The sequence below is a fragment of the Antechinus flavipes genome, chromosome 4, assembly GCF_016432865.1.
Source record: "Antechinus flavipes isolate AdamAnt ecotype Samford, QLD, Australia chromosome 4, AdamAnt_v2, whole genome shotgun sequence".
In the NCBI taxonomy this organism is placed as follows: Eukaryota; Metazoa; Chordata; class Mammalia; order Dasyuromorphia; family Dasyuridae; genus Antechinus; species Antechinus flavipes.
In genome coordinates this window covers 467,149,971-467,171,462 of record NC_067401.1, presented here as the reverse complement: position 1 = coordinate 467,171,462, position 21,492 = coordinate 467,149,971, and the positions used below count along the sequence as shown (strand labels likewise).

General features: G+C 38.2%; 1 protein-coding gene across 1 annotated transcript in view; it reads left to right on the top strand.

Annotated features, from left to right (window-relative positions):
• The window catches only part of FGGY (FGGY carbohydrate kinase domain containing), a 518,439-nt gene that overhangs the window by 383,708 nt on the left and 113,239 nt on the right, over positions 1-21,492 (top strand). The window contains 1 exon segment of the mRNA XM_051999569.1: positions 13,419-13,480. Coding sequence (XP_051855529.1) covers positions 13,419-13,480 — 62 coding nt within the window.

The window sequence follows — 21,492 nt, the reverse complement described above, 5'->3', positions numbered from 1 at the left end:
GAATCTGGACTGCAAGCAGGGCTCCCAGTCTGCACCAGGGATTGTCTCTGAGTGGAAGTGGCCGAAAGCTTAAGTTTTGTCACCCATCTATCTCTTCCCAGGAGCTCCCAGGGTGAGGGTCATTGATTCCCTATGATTTAAATGAGATGAGCAGAACCTTTTCCTTTGACCTGAAGCAATCTCCCAGACTAGCAAAAGCAAGGCAGGATCAAGCAGCCTATTTGAATCTTTATTACACGTCTAGCATTCACACCAGAAACAAAGAATGCCTCTTTCATTGTCCTTGGCCCATCTCTCACGCAGAAAGCAAAAATCACCTTCTTAACCATTACAGTGATCCAAAGTGAAACGGGCTGCTCCGGTGATCAGTTGAACAAAATGTTGAAATTTAAGCTGGATAACAGAAAATTCAAGGCGATATAATGGATGTCTTGATATATTTGAAAGGCTGCCCTGTGGAAGTGGAATTTAGACTTAGGCCTGGCACTAAAGGGTTGAGCCAAGAAGGATGAGGGTAAGTTATATCACATCATCAAACAGCTCAGGAAGGAATGAGAGATGCTCAAGAATGAAATTCTGAAAACTCAAAGGAAAGTGATTATGATGGGGCGGGGATAGTCTAAAGAGAAGTAGATAAATAGGTTTTTTTTTAAATGTTCAAAAATGAAAATGTTCAGAACATGGAAGAAAGACCAAATATATCAAAAGCAAACAAACACAACAAACAAATATAAGAACATGGTAAAAATGGTGTCATGAATTAAAGCCCCAAATGAATTGAAGCTGGCTGAGCTGAAGAGCAACAAAAGGTGTTTGGCTATTGGGAGAAAAAAAAAGTATATGAAGTAAGGGCTTTCCCTTCTCTTTGAGGTGGATTAGAGCAATGATGGTGGTAATGACAATGGAGACAAGGCAGAACTGCTCAATTGTTACTCCGTTTACTTTTTAAAAGAGAACAGATTTGATAATAGAAATGATAGAACAATAATGATAAATAAGGAATTACACCTAATCTAAGTAAGAAAATAGCAAGGGATACCTAGTTGCTCTTGATGCACTCGAGTCACCTGACACACATGAACCATAACAGTGGGTACATGAAAGAATTGGCAAGCCATTGTCAGAAATATTTGAACGCTCATAGAAGAAGCGAAAGGTGCACAAAACTAGAAAGGGAAAAATATCCCAGATTTCAAAAATGGGAAGAAAAGAGACTACAAATGAAATAATACATTTAAAATATTTAGCACAGTACGTGGCACATAGTATATAGTCAGTAAATACTTATTCTCTTTTCTAGCTTAGCTCTGCAAAATTATAAGCCAGTTCAAATTTTGGGACAATCTCCATTAAAGACATGACGAGGAGCAACTAAAAAAAAAAGTTGGGGATGCAAAAAGATTACATTCATAAAACACAAATTATGCCAGACCAGGCTTATTTTCTTTTTTGACAAGATTGTTAAACTAGTAGGTAGGGAAATGCTTTAAACATATTTTACTTAGCAAAGCTTTTGGTAAAATATCTTATATACTATTATTGATTTTTTTTAATGGGAAAGCTATGGATTAGACAATAAAGCAGGCAGAGGAGTTAAGAAATGATTTTATCATGAAACTAAAGAGTATTTGTCATTGGTTTCAGGAGATCTCTAGTGAAGTACTCCAAGGATCTTGTTTGGTACTGTACGGTTTAGTAATTTTATCAATAACTTGCATAGTCATAAATAACATACTTATCAAATTTTTATATGACCTAAAATTGGGAATGATAGTTTATATATTAGGTGATAGAGTAAGAACATCAAGATTTCTTAACAGTCTAGAGCATTGGGCTTAAAAAAAATAAAAGAAATCCTTCCCAAATTACAGGGGAATTGGGAGAATTTGCAAAAAAAAAATAATAATCTTGGTTTTTTTCCAAACTGAATATGATCTTGCTTCTGTATCCCATTAGGGATAAATACAAAATCTCACTTGAGTACAAAGAATTTGCAAAGAAAATCTTGTTTTTTTTCCAAACTGAATGTGATCTTGCTTCTGTATCCCATTAGGGATAAATATAAAATCTCATTTGAGAACCAAAAAATGGGCTTCATAATATAAGAGAAAGACATGGAAAGAGAGCAATTATTCAGGTTGAAGGGAAGAAAAGAATTATGTTATCTAATATTTCCCATGCACAAACATTTGTGACATTCACATAAGATTATGTCTGTGAAAGAAGACATCAAAAAATCTGAGGGTTTTAGTGGACTGCAGGCTCACCATGAGTTAAGAATTAATTGTTAATATCATTAATATCACACTAGGTCAATTTTACATGTTCTTCAAATCAATATTACACTATAAGTCAAGCGTTAACATAATCTTCTATTGAATTCAGTGGGATAACGTTTGTGTCTAAGGACATGTTCATCCCACTATACTTTTCTCTAAAATTTAGCACCTAGAACTGAAAACATATCTTTGGCGTATTACATTGAGTTTTAGGTACTGAATTTTAGGGAGGACATCATTAAGCTGGCAAATGTGCACGAGAGAGTGGGGAGAAAAGTGAACAATCATTTGTTTCTGACTTTTCAAATGTGGTTGAAGGAAAAAGGAATATTGAATCTGGAAGAGGGAAGAGTTTAAGGACTGTCAGGTGATAGAAGATCTGTTCTGTTTACACCTAGGAAAGAATTAGAAGAAATGGGTGGAATGTGAGGAAAATCCATCTTAATGTTAGAGACCAAAATTAAAAAAAACAAAAACAAAAACAAAAACAACTTCCTTACCCTTAGAGTTGTCTAAACATGGACAATATGGGCAGTTAGAAGGCACAGTACACAGAGCACAAGGTCTGGCATCAGTAATGGAGTCAGGGTAGCAATTCTTAGTTTGAAATAAAAGGGACAAGACACATGTAAAAAAATCACAATGACATTCTCTTTTCCAAAAGGCATCTTTATGAGAAAAGGTTACAGACAAAATGAAGAAGTAAAGTAGTCACTATGAGTGGTAAATATAAAATAGATTCAGGGAAGCAATAGAGAGAATTTTATAGCTAGCAAAGAAAGGGGTTTTAACACTTAACAAGGGAAAAGACAAGTTTCCCAAAGGAACTCACAATTTACCAGTAGAAAGGGAATAATACCCCATTGCCTGGAAAGCTAAATCCATACAAGAATTTAGCAGACTAACTTTAAAAGGGATTAGCAAGGGAAGGAGATCATGCTATTAATTGGTGGGTAACCCTTCAAGGGATTCAGCACCCTAAAAGAGTTAGCTATCACAAGAAGAAAGACACCATGAGGTATGGGGGAGGAGGTGAAGAGAAAAACACCAAAAAGCAGAGCCTGGCAGGCTAACCTCTAAAAGGGATTGAGCAAAGATGGAGTAGGAAGGGCAATTTAACCTCAGGGATCTGACATCCTAGCGGCTTTCTGATGGAAGCAATTCCAAGTGAAATGGGCTCTTCCATTGGTCTGAACAAATTATTGTAATTTAAGCTGGATGATGGAAGATTCAAGGGGATAATTCAAGGGGATATAGATGTCTTGATATCATTGAAAGGCTGCCCTGTGAAAGTGGGATTTAGACTGATGTTGTCTGGTACTAAAGGATTGAACTAGGATTTGGATACGATGTGTGTAATTGGAAACAAGGTGAAGTTTCCAAAGTTATCCACAAGGGATGGGACTGTAAAACTGAGCTCATCCCATCTGTGGCCTTTCCTGCTGGCCTCAAGGAGTGTTATAATTTCATCTTCAGGCTTTCTCTGTCAATCCTATCCAGTTATCCAGTACTTCATCATCAGGAAGACTCATCTCCCTGAGTTCAAATCAATTTCAAATAAGTCCTAACTGTGTGACCCTGGGCAAGTCACTCCACCCTGTTTTCCTCAGTTTCTTCATCTATAAAATGAATTAAAGAAAGAAATGGCAAGCTAGTCCAATATGTCTGTGAAGAAAATCCCAAATTGGATGACAAGCGAATCAGGAATGACTGAAAAACATCTCAACTGAACAAAACACAAACTATGCTGTTTCAGGAGTTTATGAGTCAGTCTCTAAAGAAATCTTCATTCAAAGAATTCTTGACTACTTTGGGAGAGCGATTCTAAAAGAATATTTTTGTCCGAGGCTGAATTAGGCTAGATGGCCTCTGGGCTTCCTTCTAACTGAGATTCTGTGATTTTATGATGTTACGTTCCACCTTCACAACTAAATAAAGATCTTTCAGACCTTCAGATTCAAGAAATTGACTATACTGAAACTCAAGGAAAGAGTAGTAACAGGCAATTTTGTACAGAAAAATGCCCGAATTCCCAGTTCATTTTACTTGATCATGATTTGGACATGCTTGCCTTCTCTTTCATACCTTTTATTTCTTAGGAAGCTAATCATCCTGACTTTAGATGAAAATAATAATAACAATAGCTAACATTTAGAACTTTAAGGTGTGTGAATGTTTATCTCATTTTAACCTAACAACAACTTATAAAGTAGATTCTATTATCCTTTTAAAAAGGGAGAAAAAAAGGAAACTGAGGCTGTTAAGTGACTTTCCTAGGAACTATTAACTATTCAACTCAGAATTCAATTTCATGTCTTCCTAAGTCCAGATCTCACACTCTATCAAATACACCAACTAGTTACCTTTGGGCTAGGATACCACCCAACTCTGAACACCTACATAGTGGCAGTTGGGGCTAGTCTTGTATAAGGTACTGCCCCTTTCTTATGTACTGATACATTGGTTGTGCAGCATATGCTGCTATTTCTCCAGAATAGAGGTGTCTAACTCAAATAAAAACTCAAGTCCACGGAGGCATGAGGTTTTTGATATTGATAGAAGATTGATAGAAAAACTCAAATGAGCATTATCTGTATTTTCTTGTATTGCTATCTATTTTGTTAAACGTTTTAATTTGATTGGGACAGCAGACAGTGTCGTGGACCTGCAGGTGGCCCTTAGCCTCCATGGTTCCTAATTGCATAATGACCAACGTGAACTGTCCACTGAAACATTTATTCTTTTGTCCCATGTTCCTTTCCACTACAGACTCCTTTCTTCTTTATGTTGTGGCAGAATTTTGTAGTGATGATTTCCGTAGTTAGAGGTAGAAGACACCTGGGTTTTAATTCTGGCTCTAGTCCCTACAAACTGGTACAAAGAATCACTTATTATAGCCATATGGACTCCCATCCCTGTGCCCCAGTGTACTCTACTTAAGGATGGAAGCTAACGGGAAACAGCATCAGCTATTCCACACCTCAAAAACACAGCAGCAGCTCAAGTCGGATTTCATAGCTTTCATCACCGCTTGCTTCTCATTGGGTTTTGCCATGTGGTACTTGAGAAAGGAAGCCACAAACCACCCTGTACACATTCTCACACACCATCATGGTGATACCAGGAAAGATGCTCTGTGTAACCTGCCCACTTTCACAGCTTCATCCTCAAAAGCCAAGTAACACGAAGCTCACCCTCATTCCCAGATCCCCATCCACACTCAGGTGCTGATTTAATATCCAAGCTTTCCCTTTCCAGAAGAGGAAACAGGGAGGGAGATGTCTCAGAGTTACAGTAAGAACTTGAAGCAGGATCTGATAATATGTATTCCCATATTTACTGAGCTGCCTAGATGACAAGGGAACAGCCTGGTCTCAGAGTCAGGAAGGCTCACTTCTTGAGTTCAAACCTGGCTGCAGACACTTCCTAGTTATGTGACTCTGGGGAAAGTCACTTCATACTATTGCCTCAGGTTCCTCATCTGTAAAATGAGCTGAAGACAGAAATGACAAACCTCTCCAGTGACTTTGCCAAGCAAATCCCAAATGTGTGACCTGGGCAAGGCATTTCACTCTGTTCGCCTTAGTTTTCTCATCGGTTAAAAGAGCCGGACAAGAAAATGTCAACCCTATCCAGTGTATTTTCCAAACAAAACACAAAATAGGGGACATGACTAAACAACAGTAATGATGACAACTAGTTGACAAATCTTGGAGCCTCTTTGCCTGTAAATCATGGCAGCAAGCCCAAGCACACCTGCCTTAGTTATGGGCTCAGTCATCTTCCAAGATATTCATTCACTTAAAGAAATTGAATATGTGTATAAGTGCTTATCATTATTTATTTTGGGTTTTGCTGTACATTTGTGCAGAGCATTGTTCAGGGTGCTTAGTAACATAAAGAAACAGCTGACCCCTGAAAGATCAAACCATAGACATGAAACAATTAACTGATACTCTGCAAAATAACAGAAGAGAATTATTGGACAAGGCTAGAGAAGCAGGGAGAAATTATAATGGTCCTAATGAATCAGAGAACCTTAAAATTCATCTAGTCCTATCCTGTGCAGAAATCTTCTTTACATGAGGCTTGGTGAGTATTCATCGAATCACTCAAAAGGCATTTATTAAGCACTTACTGAATACCAGGCACTGGGTTAAGTTTCCATTCAACATCCTTTCCCAAGGAAGGAGAATCCACCCCATCTCAAAGCAGCTTATTTCACTTCTGGATTCCTTATGATCTCTTGGAACTTTTTCTTGATCTCATGTTGAAATGTCGCTTCTCCCCATTGCTCCTTGATATTTCCCTAAGGATAAGTAAACCAAATTGAATCCTTCTTCACTTGCCAGGTCTTCAAACACTTGAAGTCAGCTATGGATCCCTCTTCCCTCCGCAGGCTTTTTCTCCTCCAGGCTTGTCACTCCCAAGATCCACATGCCTCACTATTCTGCCTCGCCTCTTCTAGCTATGTTCTGTTCTGCCAATGGTCTCTTTAAAACAGTATTCACAAGTGATCACGGTACTGTAGACATGGCTTAAGCCCAGCATGGTACAATGTGGCTCGGTACTCTTGTTTTGGATGCTATACTCTTTTCAGTTCAGCTTAAAACTGCTTGCCCAGAATTTCTTGGATAGTAAGTGTCAGAAACAGGATGGACCAAAAATCCTTAAGCCCATAATAAATCATTTTTTTATTGTTCTTCTTTTGTCTACTTACCATTATTTTATTTTTGTTTACATGTAAAGAAAATTTTCAACATTTTTTAAAATTTTGAATTCCAAATTTTTCTCCCTTCCTTTCCCCCTCACCAAGATAGTGAGCAATCTGATATAGGTCATGCATGTATAGTTATTTTAAATATATTTCTATATTAGTCATGCTGTGAAAGAAAAATCAGAAGAAAAAGGAAAACTCATGAGAAAGAAAAAGCAAAAAAAAAATGTGGAAATGGTGTACTTTAGTCCACAGTCAGTCCCCATTGTTCTTTCCTTGAATGTGATGATACTTTCCATCCCAAGTCCATTGGAATTGTCTTGGATCACTGTATTACTGAGAAGAGCGAAGTCTATCATAATGGATCATCACACAATCTTGCTGTTGCTGTGTGCAATGTTCTCTTGGATAAACCATTCTTGTTAAAGGGGTAGGCAAAAATGAAAAAAATAAACAAAATAAAACACCATTGTATGTGAATACAGATACCCAAGGATAAATCTAGGCCCATGTCATCATGATCATATCACTTAACCAGTTAAATCTTCTCCATTGTAAAATGGCCATAAAATTTGAGTGGCTACCTATCTCACCCAGATGTTGTGAGGGGAAAAATTTGAAAACCTTAAAGCTTCATAAAAAACATGAGCTTTGATCATTAAACCTATCTTCACTCTATTTTATACCAAGCTTAGAACTCAGAGGAGGCCTAGACATTCTGGGAAGCAATCTGAATAAGCAGTTCCATAGTTCCTGTTCCCTCATTTCCACCCCCACATCACCCTCAGCAGGATGGGGTAGGTAGTTCCATTATAGCACAATGGAAAGGGATCTGGACTTGTAGCTATGGCACCTGAGCTCACAGCCAGGCTATCACTCTCTATCTATGTGATCCTGCACAAGTCCTATGATCTCAATGAGCTTCAAGTTTTTCATCTTTATGGTCCCATTTAGCTTTCGATCTATGATGCTATGACCAGTTTGTACTGTGACTCGCCATCACTGTCCCACAAAATCACTAGTTGAATTACCATCTCCCATTCCAAAGTCAGGGATAATTAACAGAGAATTAAGTCAGAAGTCTTTGCTTTATTTTGCATCCTGGACCTCTCAGGCAGTCTGATGAAGCTTGTGGATCCCTTCTCAGGATTTTTATGGACAGACTAAAGCAAAGGAAACCAAATATATTGAAATAAACTGATTTCTTCAAAAAATTAACGAAATTTTTGGACCCCAGATTAAGACCCCTTTTTATAAAAGATTAAAAAAAAAATCAACAAGCATCCATTAAAGCCCTTTCTGTGTATCAGGCACTGTGCTATGTTCTGGATCCTTTCTCTGATTAAAGTGTTAATGTGAGTTTGACTAGAGTGGAAAAAGACAAAAGACCCTGGAGTAATTGAATTGCTTTCTTGGAATTCTAGCAAATTGCTAGGCAGCTCTTTCTCCCCCCTTCCTGGATATGCATCATTCAGACGCATTAATGTCTAAGCAAGAAGAAAATCAAGCTTCTTGAAGCGATGGCTCAAAATTTATTCTGTGAATTTTTTTTTTCCCTGACAATTTCTTTTAGGAACCAGTTTTATCTGTTAACTTGTGTTTATTTTGTCATCTATCAAGGGCAAGTATAGCTGACAGTCATGGTCAGATCAGGAGATAAAATGTGACCATTTCAGTATTGATGTTGCTCCCAGCGTGTAGGAGGGTCTGTCACTATCCTTACACATTAGCTAATAGGAATTACTTAATGGACGCAGAGACCAACTCAGCAAAAATCAATAGTTCTGCTGATCTCTTCCTCTGCCTTCTCCCTTTCTCCCTCCCTCCCTAACTGAGAATCTAGGATTAGTGAATTTCAGAGCTGCTGGAAGAGTACTCAGCAGTGTTCTGGTCCAATCCCTGACCACCCCCCCAAAAAATCCACTTAATATATTTGACAATTGAGACCCGGAGAGAGATGTGAAATGATTTCCCAAGTTCATATGGATCATCAGTGACAGAGACTGTTTTCATCCTCAGCTTAGAACCTTCAATGGTGGGGAATAACCATGGTTTGGGTTGGGTTCATTTTCTTTACCCCATACTGTAATTTGTCCCTCAATTTCTAATTAAGGATGACAAGCAAAATATTTTTTTCTTTTCAAAATGACAAGACAACTGTAAATGCTAACTCCTTGAAGTGTAATTCTCAGGATTGTAGAATCAAATCTAGAGTTGAAAGGAGCCTTGGAGGCCATGTAGACTATCCCTTTATTTAACAGAGAAAACTGTGACCTTGGAAGGTTGAGCCACATAGACAAGGTCACCCAGATGCAGAGAATAGTACCTTTCTCTTTTTCCCATTCTGCTTTTGTCTTATAGGTGAGAGACTAAAACATCTGAGATACTAAAAAAGGCTTGTGCCAAGATTAAAGGGAGTGCCTTCTTATTGCTGTCTTGATTCTTCCTTTCTAAAATAATCAGGGAAAGAGGTTTCCTTTTTACCTTTCAGAAGGATATATAATGGGGATCTCTGCCAGTGTCTGTAAATATTGCACTAGAGACCAGGAGTGTGCAATTGAGGCAGAGGAAAGCCAAGTTCTGATGAAGATGATGAGTCCAAGAAACATGTGAACCAGATACCTGATGAGATTCAGGAGCAAGGGAAGTAGGAGATCTAAAATGTAGTTTCCATAAAGGCTTCATCCCTGGGACTAAAGAGGATGTTTTGCTATAGAAAAAGAACATGTGCCTTTAGCATATTAGTCATGAGTTTGCAGGAGGATCTTATGTTCTTTGTGGTGAGAAAGAATAAGCACTGTACTTAGAAATATATGTTGGTATCATCCCACTACCTGACTTAATTTCTTTTAAGATTAAATGCTTTACTTTTTTTTAACTGTTTCCAAAATTCTATTTTTAAAAATTGTTTCTATCTCTTGTGTATCAGTTCAGGGAGTAAATGAATATCAAGATGTGAATAATCAATGTCAACTCCTATTATTCAGCTGTAACAAATTCATTCCTTCAGGTCAGCCAGTTATCCAATTAGTTATCAAATATTCAAAGTGTTTTAAATTGGATTAATATAACCATGACCATTATTATCACCTTCACTATTGTGATCCTTGTTCAGGTTAATTATTCCTAGTTTTATCATTCAATTTTCATATTTTATGTTCTCTAGACCTCTTGCTACTTTGGTCATGTGGACATTTGACAGTTTTGTCAAAGTTCACTGTCAGACAGGAATCTTTAATCACAAGAATTTTACTTTTATAACTTCCATCTAGAGGCAGGGAAAGGTCAGGAAAGCGAGAAATAGAGCTGCTAGGAGGTGAACATAATTTGTGCTTGGGAAATCATGGAAAAAGAAGATTGCGTTTTCCCTGCCTTTTTAAAAATTTACTTTAGATAAGAACCAAACTATCAGCTGAACTGCCTGGGTCTGCCCTGATACCTTATTGTGTGTCTCTTCCTTACCACTCTAGGATCTTATCAGGGTGAATTAATAACAGCAGTCTAGCCTGGCTGTGTGTCTTGTGTTGGGTCTCCAGTACAATCTAAGCTGTTAATCTTACTGTCCAATGCTCTCTTTAGAGGAAGCTGCCTTCATGTTTCTTTGGGTCAGCTGAACTCAAACAGAGCACTCTGCATAATTAAGTCCCGGGCTGAAGTATAAGGAGTCTCAGGAGGCCCTTCATCTCTGAGATTGCATCTTAGATAGAATCCTTTCTAACCTGAAAGATGCTGACCATTTTCAGAGTTCTCCGCTGCCTAGCTGTGGGTGCCTGGGCAAATCCTTTAACTCCTCCAAATCTTAGCTTCTTCATATGGAAGATGAGAGTAATGATACTTTTGTTGCTTCTATCACATCACTATTTTTTAAAAAGTAAATCAGGCCAGAGCAATTTATTTTTCAAGGCATAAAATTAGACAATAAGGGGAAAATCATTTTTAGAAACAAGTTCCCAGAAGAAAATAGACATATCACATAACTATTATAAGATTCCACTGAAATAATGTATATAAATTAAGTACTTTGCAAACTTTAGAGTCTTATATGAATATCCGTCATTATTCTGTAATCAGCAACATCTCCTTCCTATTATCTTTATGTTTGATAGAGCTCTAATAGAAATTATCATGGAATAAGCTAATCTTCTATTGTTCTTTTTTATTTTGTGTCTGACAAACTCTTGTACAAGTGAATTGAATGATGTTTATCATTGATTGAAAGTTTAGGAATACAGGATCATCTGTAGGAAAGTCAACAAGAACATTTTTAGTATAACTTCAAGAACAGATAGAATGATGGAGACGATAGTACTTCATTTCTATAACTACATGCTTTTAATTTCTTCCAGTGGGTCTCTCTCTGTACTGTAAAGCTTTTTTCCCCATGTGGTTTTAAAGGCCACATGTGTTTGGTATGATTACTTTCAGTAAAAATATTTTTCTCAAATTTGTATGAACTAATATCGTGTCTAGGTGATTGTAAGAAATCATTTTATCTGAGATAATATGGTTTCAGTGCATTTTGATTATCCAATTCTCAAGTATATTCATAGATGCTTATTTGTAGGAGAGGGATTTGTCTCATTGAAGAACAGAATGCCTGCTTTTATATAACTGACTATTTGACAAATATTTCTTTAAGTGTTCAATAGATCCAATTTTTTTGCCACCTACAGTGATATGTTGTTCAAGTTCTATTATTTCCTTAAAAGAATTTATTGATCAATAAGTCTGAACTCCTTAAGACGTTTTGGATAGCAGTGATCTTATCTCATGCTGCTATCCTGAAATCTTTCCTTTCTGTAACTAAATTCACTTGTCTCAGCCATTTGTCTAATCCTTCCCTGTTGAAGTATTGTTGCTTGAATTAAAATAGATATTATTCATTGAAGTTCTTTTGTTTCCATTCTTAGATCTTTACTGTTTCATAGACTCCAAGTGGCAAATGTACTAGTTTCTATTATGTGTGTTAGGTCTAGTTACACATATCTATTATCTGTAGCTTTGCAAAGTGTTTTCTCTTTGTCCAAGAGCTTTATTTTAAGCTTTTTGTAGCTTTTTTATTTATAATTTTTTTTAAATGAGTAGTTTGATGAAATGTATGGACTTCTTCACATCATGCTTTTAAGTGCATAAAATATAATGCATAGCATCATAAATAAATCCAACTTTAGTGAAATACAGTTGACACTGCATATTATTTTTTTTTAAGAGCTCATGGATACCAGATTAAAAATTCCCAATCTAGATTTAGATGAATCTTGCTTGGAACAAATCATATTGGAACCCAAGTAGAACTGAGGAAATCAGAGCAACATAAGCTAAAGGCATCTTAATTATGATGGCTATTATTTCCATAGCTCTTTAATGTTTATAAAACTTGAAACAAAGTAATTTCAAGTTACCTTGTGCAGACTGGGGAAAAGCCATAGAGATCAATAGCTAATAATAATAATTAATATTAATAAACATTTATATAGTTTTTACTATGTGCCAGGAATTGTACTAAATACTTTGTATTTCTTATGTCATTTGATTCTCACAATCTCTCTGGGAGGTATATTTTGTTATCCCCATTTTACAGATAAGAAAACTGAGAAAGATAGAGTTAAGTGACTTGCTCGGGGTTACACAGCTAGTATGGTCTGATACTTGTTTTGAACTGACTTTAGAAGAGAAAGGGTATGGAAAGGGATAATGTTGTACAATCCCTCATTTTTATAGAAAGATAAGGAGACCGTGAGACAGTTGAATAAGGGAAAAAAATATGCTGAAATCACAAGAAGGTCATAGTAGAACTGGACGTAGGTCTTCTGGCTCCTTGTTCATTCATCACACTCTCTCTTCCACCTCTTTATCTCTGTGACCACAGTGGAAGTAGAAGTTGTATCCTTCCTGTCTCTCACCATGCTGTATTGCCCAGCCCCAAGCATCCCTGCCTGATAGAATAATAGTCCAGCTCACAACAACCCTGGGAGTTAGGCAGTGTACATAACATTACCCCCATTTTATAGAATGCTTTGTTCCTTTTCAAACAGCTAGCAAGCAGAGAAGTCTGGATTTGAATCTAGGTCTCTGACCTCTAAGTCTAGTTCTCGTGATACACCGGCCTCCTTGCTTCCTCATGGCTCCAGATGCCTCCCAGCTTCTCCCTTTCATCCTTAGGATTAGCCTTGGATTTCATTGATCTTTGCTTCAGTGACCATAGAACCAAGCTGTCCACTAAGCTGAGCAAAGACGGTCTTTTACAAAATCCCAAGAATCCCCAGCTGAGTTAGAATTTCCCTTTTGGCAGATTTCTCAGTGGAAGAAAAGTAGAAGGAAATGAGTTTGGTTTTTGTTTTTCTTTCCCTAGGAATGTTCTCTCCTGTTCACATATAACATTTCTGGGGATATTCACTTATCCATGATTCTTGGTTTTACAGATTGACCACGTGGTCCAGGGACATGCTGCCTACCCTGAATTGCAAGCAAAGGCTTCAGCAAGGTGACTATTAAAAAAAAAAAACAATTAATAGTAGTTTATTTTGCTAAATACATGCAAAGATAGTTTTCAGTATTCACGTTGGTAAAATCTTGGGTCGCAAATTTTTCTCCCTCTCCCCTTCCTCAAGACAGCAAGCAATTCTATATAGATTAAACATGTGCAATTTTTCTAAATATATTTTCATATTCATCATGCTGTGCAAGAAAAAAATCAGATAAAAGGGAAAAAAAAAAGTTGAGAAAGAAAAAAAAAACAACAAACAAACAACAACAACAACAAAAGTGAAAATCCTATGCTTTGATCCACATCCAGTCTCTCTGGATGAGGATGACACTTTCCACCCCAAGTCTATTGAAATTGCCTTAAAGACAAGTGACAACTTTTATCTTTCTTTCACAATAAGCTTCGTTAAGAATAGTGTTTTCCATTTATTTTATTCCATTTATACAATCAATATTTGAATTTGGAATTATATTAAATATGCTTGTATCCTGCTTCTGAAAGTCATTCTGAAATACCATTCTTGGGCTCAGTTTCCTCATTTGGAAAACTAGGGAAATAGGCAGATTTAATTTTCTGTACAGTTCTGAATCCTATGATTCTATAAGCCTTCATTACTATGAGAGAGACAAGGCAGGGATTACCTCCATTTTCCAGATGCACAAATTGAGGCTTATCAAGGATTTGATAAAGACAAGACACTGACCATGACTCAGTTCATTGGGTCTTTCCTCACAATGACTTTAATCTGCATCGGACTGAGTTAATTTCATTTTTACATTCAATGATTTGCTCTGTGCCAAATCTTTGAATAGAGTTGTCATAAGTTGGAGAGACAAAAGCAAAATGTACGAGGAGGAAAGGATTCTGGATGCTATCTAGTCCAAGCCTATCTGGCAGATGAGTAAACTGAGGCTCAGAAACTCTAATTTTATTGGATCAGAGCCTAAATTGATTCAGTAGTGCAACATATAAAACATATAAAAATTAACATGAGTTTGGCTACATTAAAAGAGATAGTAACCTGAATTAAGGAAATCTGAGGCTCATGGTACTCTTGATTGGGAATAATGTATTTAAGTCTGAGCACCCATTTTAAAATATTAATCAATAATCAAACACTAAACATTTATTAAATAGCTACTATGTACTTAACATTGTGCTAAACATTGGAAATATTAAAAGGAGCAAAATTAAGTTCCTGCCTTCAAGGAACTTACAATGAAATAGACTATTTTTTATTGACATCTTTCATTTTGACACTCCTTCTATTCCTCAGTGTTTCCCCTTTCCCAAGAGCAAACTCTTATTACATAATGATAAAGTCTGATAATGTATGCTAAGTGTATAGGTTTTAACTCTCACAAAGAGTCAGTCCCCCATATTTTATGGATATTGATAAGCTCATAACAGTGCACAGGAGAGCAAAGTGCTATAACAACATCTTGTGGGATGATTGGGTGGAGACGCTGGGAATTTTGGGTTGGAGAAGAGAAGACCTAAGTGGGATGTCATAGCTGCTCTCATAGCTATTATGGGATGGGGAGAAAGGAGCTAAAGTCTGCTCCTCCCACCTGGTGGGCGTGGAGGAGTCAAAGAACATAGCACCAGTTCAGAGACAAATGAGAATTTGATATCATATCTTCCCAACTCTGTCATTTCACAAGTGAGAGATTTGTCCAAGGTCATGGAACCAACAGGTACCAGACACAGTTCAGTATCAGTCAGGGGCCTGGGTAGTTGATGCACAAAGACAAACAATATGGTCCAGTTCAAAGAGACTGACAGAAGAATCAGAGAAGCTGGGTTCAGATCTGCTTCTGGCATTTAATACCTAGAGGATCAAAAGTCACCTGATCTCCCTAGACTCCAGTTCTTCTTTTGCAAGATGAGGGATTAGATTCCCACCTCCATTCCAGCCCTATATCTATGAAATTTCTTACCAGTCGAAGAAAAAATCTCCTCATGATTAGAACTGTTTAAAAAGTAGAAAAAGGGACCTCAGGAAGTAGTGAGTTCTCTCATGGTACCAAGTGATACCATCCCACTTTGCAGGAATGTCAGTGTCAACCTTTACCTTTTAATCATCACTGATTCATTCCTTCAGGTCAATCAGTCAACAAGCATTTATTAAACAACCACTATGTACCAGACAGACACTGCCAAGTCCTATAAAACTCAAAAGATTTCGTTTTTAAGGAGTCTTCTTTGAAAATGTGAATGCCCCAGGGAAGGATGACATCTTAATCTTCTATCAGCTAACACCTCAGTCATCTATTAATACCTTAGCAAGAATTAGTAGGAGTGGGGCCCAGAGTAGCACTTGAGGAAAGACAGTGGGATAATCTGGAGGGAAGAGAGGAGGCAAAATTAGGCAGGGAGAATGGCACAAGTCTCTCCAAAGCCATCTCCTGTGGGGGACACTATTTGCCCAACATTTTCCTTGAGTAATGGTGCTTGCATCTTGATAAACTGCAGAGTATATATTGAAGAAGTCTGGAAATTATGCTTTTCATTGTGGCCCCAGCACTTAGTACTGAGTAGAATACACTATAAGCACTTAATAAATGCTTATTGACTGATTGCTATGGACAGGTTGGACAAATGACCTTCGGGAGGGACAATGGGCTTCTTCCAGGCTACAGTGCCCCCAAAATAAAATTGAACAGAAGCTTGCCTTCCTTCCTTCCTTCCTCTTTCCCTCTCTCCCTCCTTTCCTCCCCCTTCTCTTTTTCTTCCTTCCTTCCTTCCTTCCTTCCTTCCTTCCTTCTTTCCTTCCTTCCTTCCTTCCTTCCTTCCTTCCTTCCTTCCTTCCTTCCTTCCTTCCTTCCTTCCTTCCTTCCTTCCTTCTTCCTTCCTTCCTTCCTTCCTTCCTTCCTTCCTCCCTCCCTCCTTCCCTCCCTCCCTTCTTTCCTTCCTTCATATTTATTTTCTTTCTTCCTTCTTCCCACCTTTCCCTTCCTTTCCCCTCTCTCTCCATCCCTTCCCTCCTTCTTTATGGTATCTCACTTATTTGTTAACATCGTCAGCAATGGAGTTGCCTGAATTACTGAGATAACTGGATCAGAACCCTTTAAGAGCCCCAAATCCTAACATTGACTGATAACATGTATCTGCAAGGCATCCTATACTTCCCTACCTTAGTAAACTGTGAACTGACCTATTTTACTTTCTTGGTAACCATGTTTCTAAGTATATTATGAACCTTTGTACTAACAAAGTAACACAAGTGATGGCCTCCATTTGATGGAGTTCTTTGATGCTTCCAAAGCACCCTGCCTGCTGGCTTTTTGCCTTTGAGCAATTTCTCCAACTTGCTTCTATCATTCCCTGCATGCTCTGCTACAGCATCTCATGTCTCTCTTGGTCTAAGGAACTGAGCTTAGGCGGCGTGCCTGCAGCTGACTAACTTCATGACCTTAGGGAAGTCACTTCCCTCTTGCTCCTCTCACTCTCTCGTTGCTGGCTGCCCTTCCGGGTGGTTAACAGGATCATAAGATCCTATGTTTAGTTCCAGAAAGGACCTCAAAGGCCATCAATTCCAATCACCCCATTTCATAAATGAGGAAACTGAGTCAGAGAATTCTCAGGCCTTGTACACGGTCACATAATAGAATCAGGACTTATTGTCTCCCACCTTTAGCTGGAATTACATTTCTCGTTAGCTGGATTATAAATGTCTTGTACCCTCTGGATGATGGACGGATGGCCACCATACGAAAAGCATTCAAAATTCGCCTAGTTCAGCACCAAGGAGGCACAACGCAAGGGCGAAATTATGTGAATAATGACATGAATTAGTTACTTTAATGCCTTCCAAGTGCACTTCATTTTGAATGATCGACTCAGATAGCACACATGGTTAGGTATAATTGAAAAAATATGGAGTCGAACGCTTTGGTTCAAAGTATAAATATGCAGCTGCGAGGAGGTCAGAAGTCAAAGGGGTAAAGCACATGTCAAGTTCCCTTAGGGATCTCATTAGTGCATGATTGACTATGGATGGGAAAGCTAAATGAATATCACTGTTTGGCCCTACAGTAAACGAGACAATGACCAATCAATAGTAATTAGGGCTAGATTCTGTTATTGACCCAGATGCTTGAAACCAAATGCCCTACTTTGAGATTCCTGAGGAGTCAGAATGAAAAGATTTATAAGTGTGCTATTTATGATAGAATGAGAAAAAGACAGGGGCGGGGAAAGAGGGGGAGAAAGAAAGGGAAAGAAGAGAGGGAACAGAAGAGAAAGGCAGGAATAGAGAAAGGGAATGAGGAAGAAAGACAGGGAGAGAGAAAACGGAGAGAGAGAGAAAAAAGGAGAAAGGGAGGAGTAGAAAAAGGAAAGAGGGGAAAGAAGAAATGAAGAGAGAGAAAAGGGAAAAAGCAGAAAGAGAAAGAAATAAGAGAGAATGCAGGGCAGCAAGGTTGCACAGTGGTTAGAGCCCTGAAGTCAGGAGGACCTAAGTTCAAATCTGGCCTCAGACACTTAATACTTCTAGCTGTGGGATTCTACGCAAATCACTTTATCCCAATTACCTCAGCAAAAAAATAAATAAGAAAGAGAAAAAGAGAAAGGGATGAATGGAGAAAGGAAAGAATGGAAAGAGAAAGGGAGAGAGAAGAAAATCAGGGATAGACAAAGCAAAAGGAAAAGAGAGAAATGGAGAGACAGAAAAGAAAAAAAGAGTAGAGAAAGGGAAGGAAGAAAGTGAAAATGGCAAAACAGAAAGGAAAAAATAGGAATTAGAGAAAGGGAAGGAGAAAGAGAAGAAATGGAGAGAGAGATAAGGAAAAAAGAAGAGAGAAAGAGAAAGAAGAGAGAAAAAGAGAGGAATAGAGAAAGGGAGAAAGACAAAAGGAGAAAGGGAGGAATAGGGAAAGGGAAGAATAGAAAGAGAAGGGGATAGAGAGAAGAAGAAAAGCAATGATGGACAAAGAGAAAGAAAAAGGAAGAGAGAAATGGAGGGACAGAAAAGGAGAAAGATGGGAAAAAAGGAAAGGAAGGAACATGAAAATTGAGAAAGAGAAAGAAAAAAACAGAAATTAGAGAAAAAGAAAGGAGGGAGAGAAAAAGGAAAAAAAAAAGATAGAAGACAGGAAAGAAAGCAAAATGAGGAGGGAAGGGAAAACCTTGTCCTAGGAGCATTGATGCCATTTGGTCAGAGTCTTGATAGCTGACTAGTTTTGAGGTTTTAGTTATTTGTTGACGAAAGGGGAAAAGAGACTGCCTAGACTACCCCATCTGGCTCACTCCTAAAGACACATAGCCACCTCTGATGGCATCGCCTGCCCCTTTTTTCCTTCAGGGTTCCCAGAACTAGAAGGGTCAAGATAGGGCATCAAGGGCCAGAGCCCAACTTGGCAGGGCATAGACTACACAATGCCAGTGCTAGAGTATATGTTAGAACTGAAGAAGCCTCCGAACATAGACTGCCTTTGCCAAGGGCACAAGGCAGATATACATTGGCCATGGTTGAAGGGGGCTTAGAATAAAGGCTTTACAAATACTCTTCTGAATTACTCAGTCTCCTAAACATTTGTGTTGCCTCTAAGGCCCCTGGGATCTATTGACTGTAATTCACTTGTTCCCCACATTATTGCTCCATCACCCAACTACATGCCTGTCCATGGCTGTTTCTTCTGCTTCTTAGCTTCACTGCACAATCTTTAATTTCTCTCCCGCAGGAGGTCTCTTTTAGTCCCCTCCCCTCAGTTATCTCCCCCAACCCAATGCCTTCTTTCTGAGATGGCCTCCTATTTACATTATCTCTGGAAAGTTCGGTGTTGTTTTCATCTTGCCTTCTCCATCAAAACATGATTTTTTTTGACAAAAAAAGCTTTCTTTGTAACTTAGCACAATGTTTGATGCATAGTCATTGCTTAATAAATGTTTGTTGATTGAGTAATACATTAAGAATGTCAGGACTAGAGGGAATCTTAGAACCTAAAATGTCAGAATTGGACAGACCCTTAAAACCAGGAATGGTAGTGCTGGAGGAGCCCTTGAAGATGATAGAATAATGGATGAATCCTTAGAGATCATAGAATGTCAGAGCTGGGAGGAATCTTAGAATAATAGCATGTCTTGGAACAGAAGGGATATTTGAGACCATCTGGTCTACCTATTTTATTTTATAGGCCAGGGAATGAGGTACAGATAGTGGACATAGCCAAAGTATCACAGCTCGCTGGTGCTAAATCCTAATAGCTCTATAACCACTGAAATAAATTAAGCTCGGGAGTCACATCAGTAGTTTACAACCATTGGCAACTTACAGCGTCCCTTGGTCATTTTCCAATGGATCTTGATTCATCCTAAAGGTGTTACATATCCCACTTTTAATGAAATCAAATTAATATTAACCTTCAAGAGAGGTAGGGATAGTTTTGAAAAAGAAATTATCATCACCAATAGTTTTAAATCTGTCAATACACATAAAATGACATCACTTTCGCTATTTCCTGCATCCTGGATTTGCCTTTAGTTTTCATTTCCTCCAGTTGGCTTGCATATGGCAGCTCCATCCCTAGCCCACCTGAGGGGCCAGCAAAGGAGGGAAAGAAGGCATGGTGTTAACATCTCCATTGCAACTTCTAAAGTCAGGATGTTAGGGCAAGAAGGGATCTAAGTCACTCATATGATCATAGAGCTAATGCTAGAGGGACCACAGAAGCCAGGAAGAAAATGGAAGCCTCATGATATCCAATGACTTGTCCAAGGTCATCAGGAAGTAGAGGTACAACTTGAATCCATATCCTCTGACTCTGGAGCCAGTGTTCTTTCTGGCATATCTCAATTTCCATCCTCTTATTTTTTTTTAAGGAGGAAACTTAGATCAAGTGAGTTTAAATGTCTCTAAATTCATAGCATAGTTATGGAAGCAGTGCCATAAAGGGCAAGGGAAATTGATTCACAAAGTCCAAATTTAGGTCTATCTCCCATTTATTATCTGGGTAACTATGGATAAATTCCTGAATCTTTCTGTGCCTCGGCTTCCCAGTTATAGAATCTTCACTTTTCAGAGTTGGAAAGCAGTGTGTAGTCTAATCTGTATCATATTATCCCCAAAACCAAAATGGGCAAAATAAGAGTGTGCTGGTTTTACAATGTCTTTTGGAAAAATTGCTTTGTATCTTTAAAACCCAAGATAAATATGAGCTATAGAAATTAACTTATCAACCAATCTAACATATCAATACAAAAAAAACCTTATTAAGTAGTGACTATGTGCCAAGCATTGTGTTAAGCTACAAAGAAATTTTTAAAAAGAGGCATACAAGATCAAAGCTGGAAAGGGGCCCAGAGAGCATATATCCCATTTTACAAATGAGATCATTGAGGTCCAGAAAAAAAGTAAAGTGATTTTTCCAAAGGCACATAATTCTGGCCAGTCCAAAGTTAGCTTCTGATTTCAGTGCATTCAGATCTCTTGCAACGTCCAACAAAGAGCAAGGGGTTGGGCTGGGGCGATGAAGAAAGAACATAACCTGTTAGTCTAGGTTGGAGGGACTGGAGATGTTTTGCCTGGAAAAGAAGACGTTGGGTAAAGGGAAAATGAACAGTAGTGTGATGGAAATGGTGTCCCTACAAGTAGGGAGTCTCCCTTCATCAGACTTTAAGGTATTGAGTGGTATGGATGAAACAAGGCAGACTTGGGGGTTTGGACACCTGATTTCAAATTCTGTCTCTGATTTTTATCATGTCTATGACTAGGGTAAGTAAATCATTTAACTTTTTCTGCCCACTATTTCCCCAGATGTAAAATGGGAGAAGGTTGGATTCATTGGCTTCTTGAGATCGTTTCTGATGTTTGTATAGTTTGAGGGTTGGGAGGGACAACAGAAACCATCTACTCTAAGTACTACATGTTACAGATGAAGAAACTAAGGTCTGGGGAAGTTACCTTGTTCATTGAGGAAAGGACTTGCCCAAAGTCACTCAAACAGGCAGGATTTGAAACCAGCTGTTCCAACTCCTGTTCACTCTCTTGTGAAAGGAGGACCCCTCTC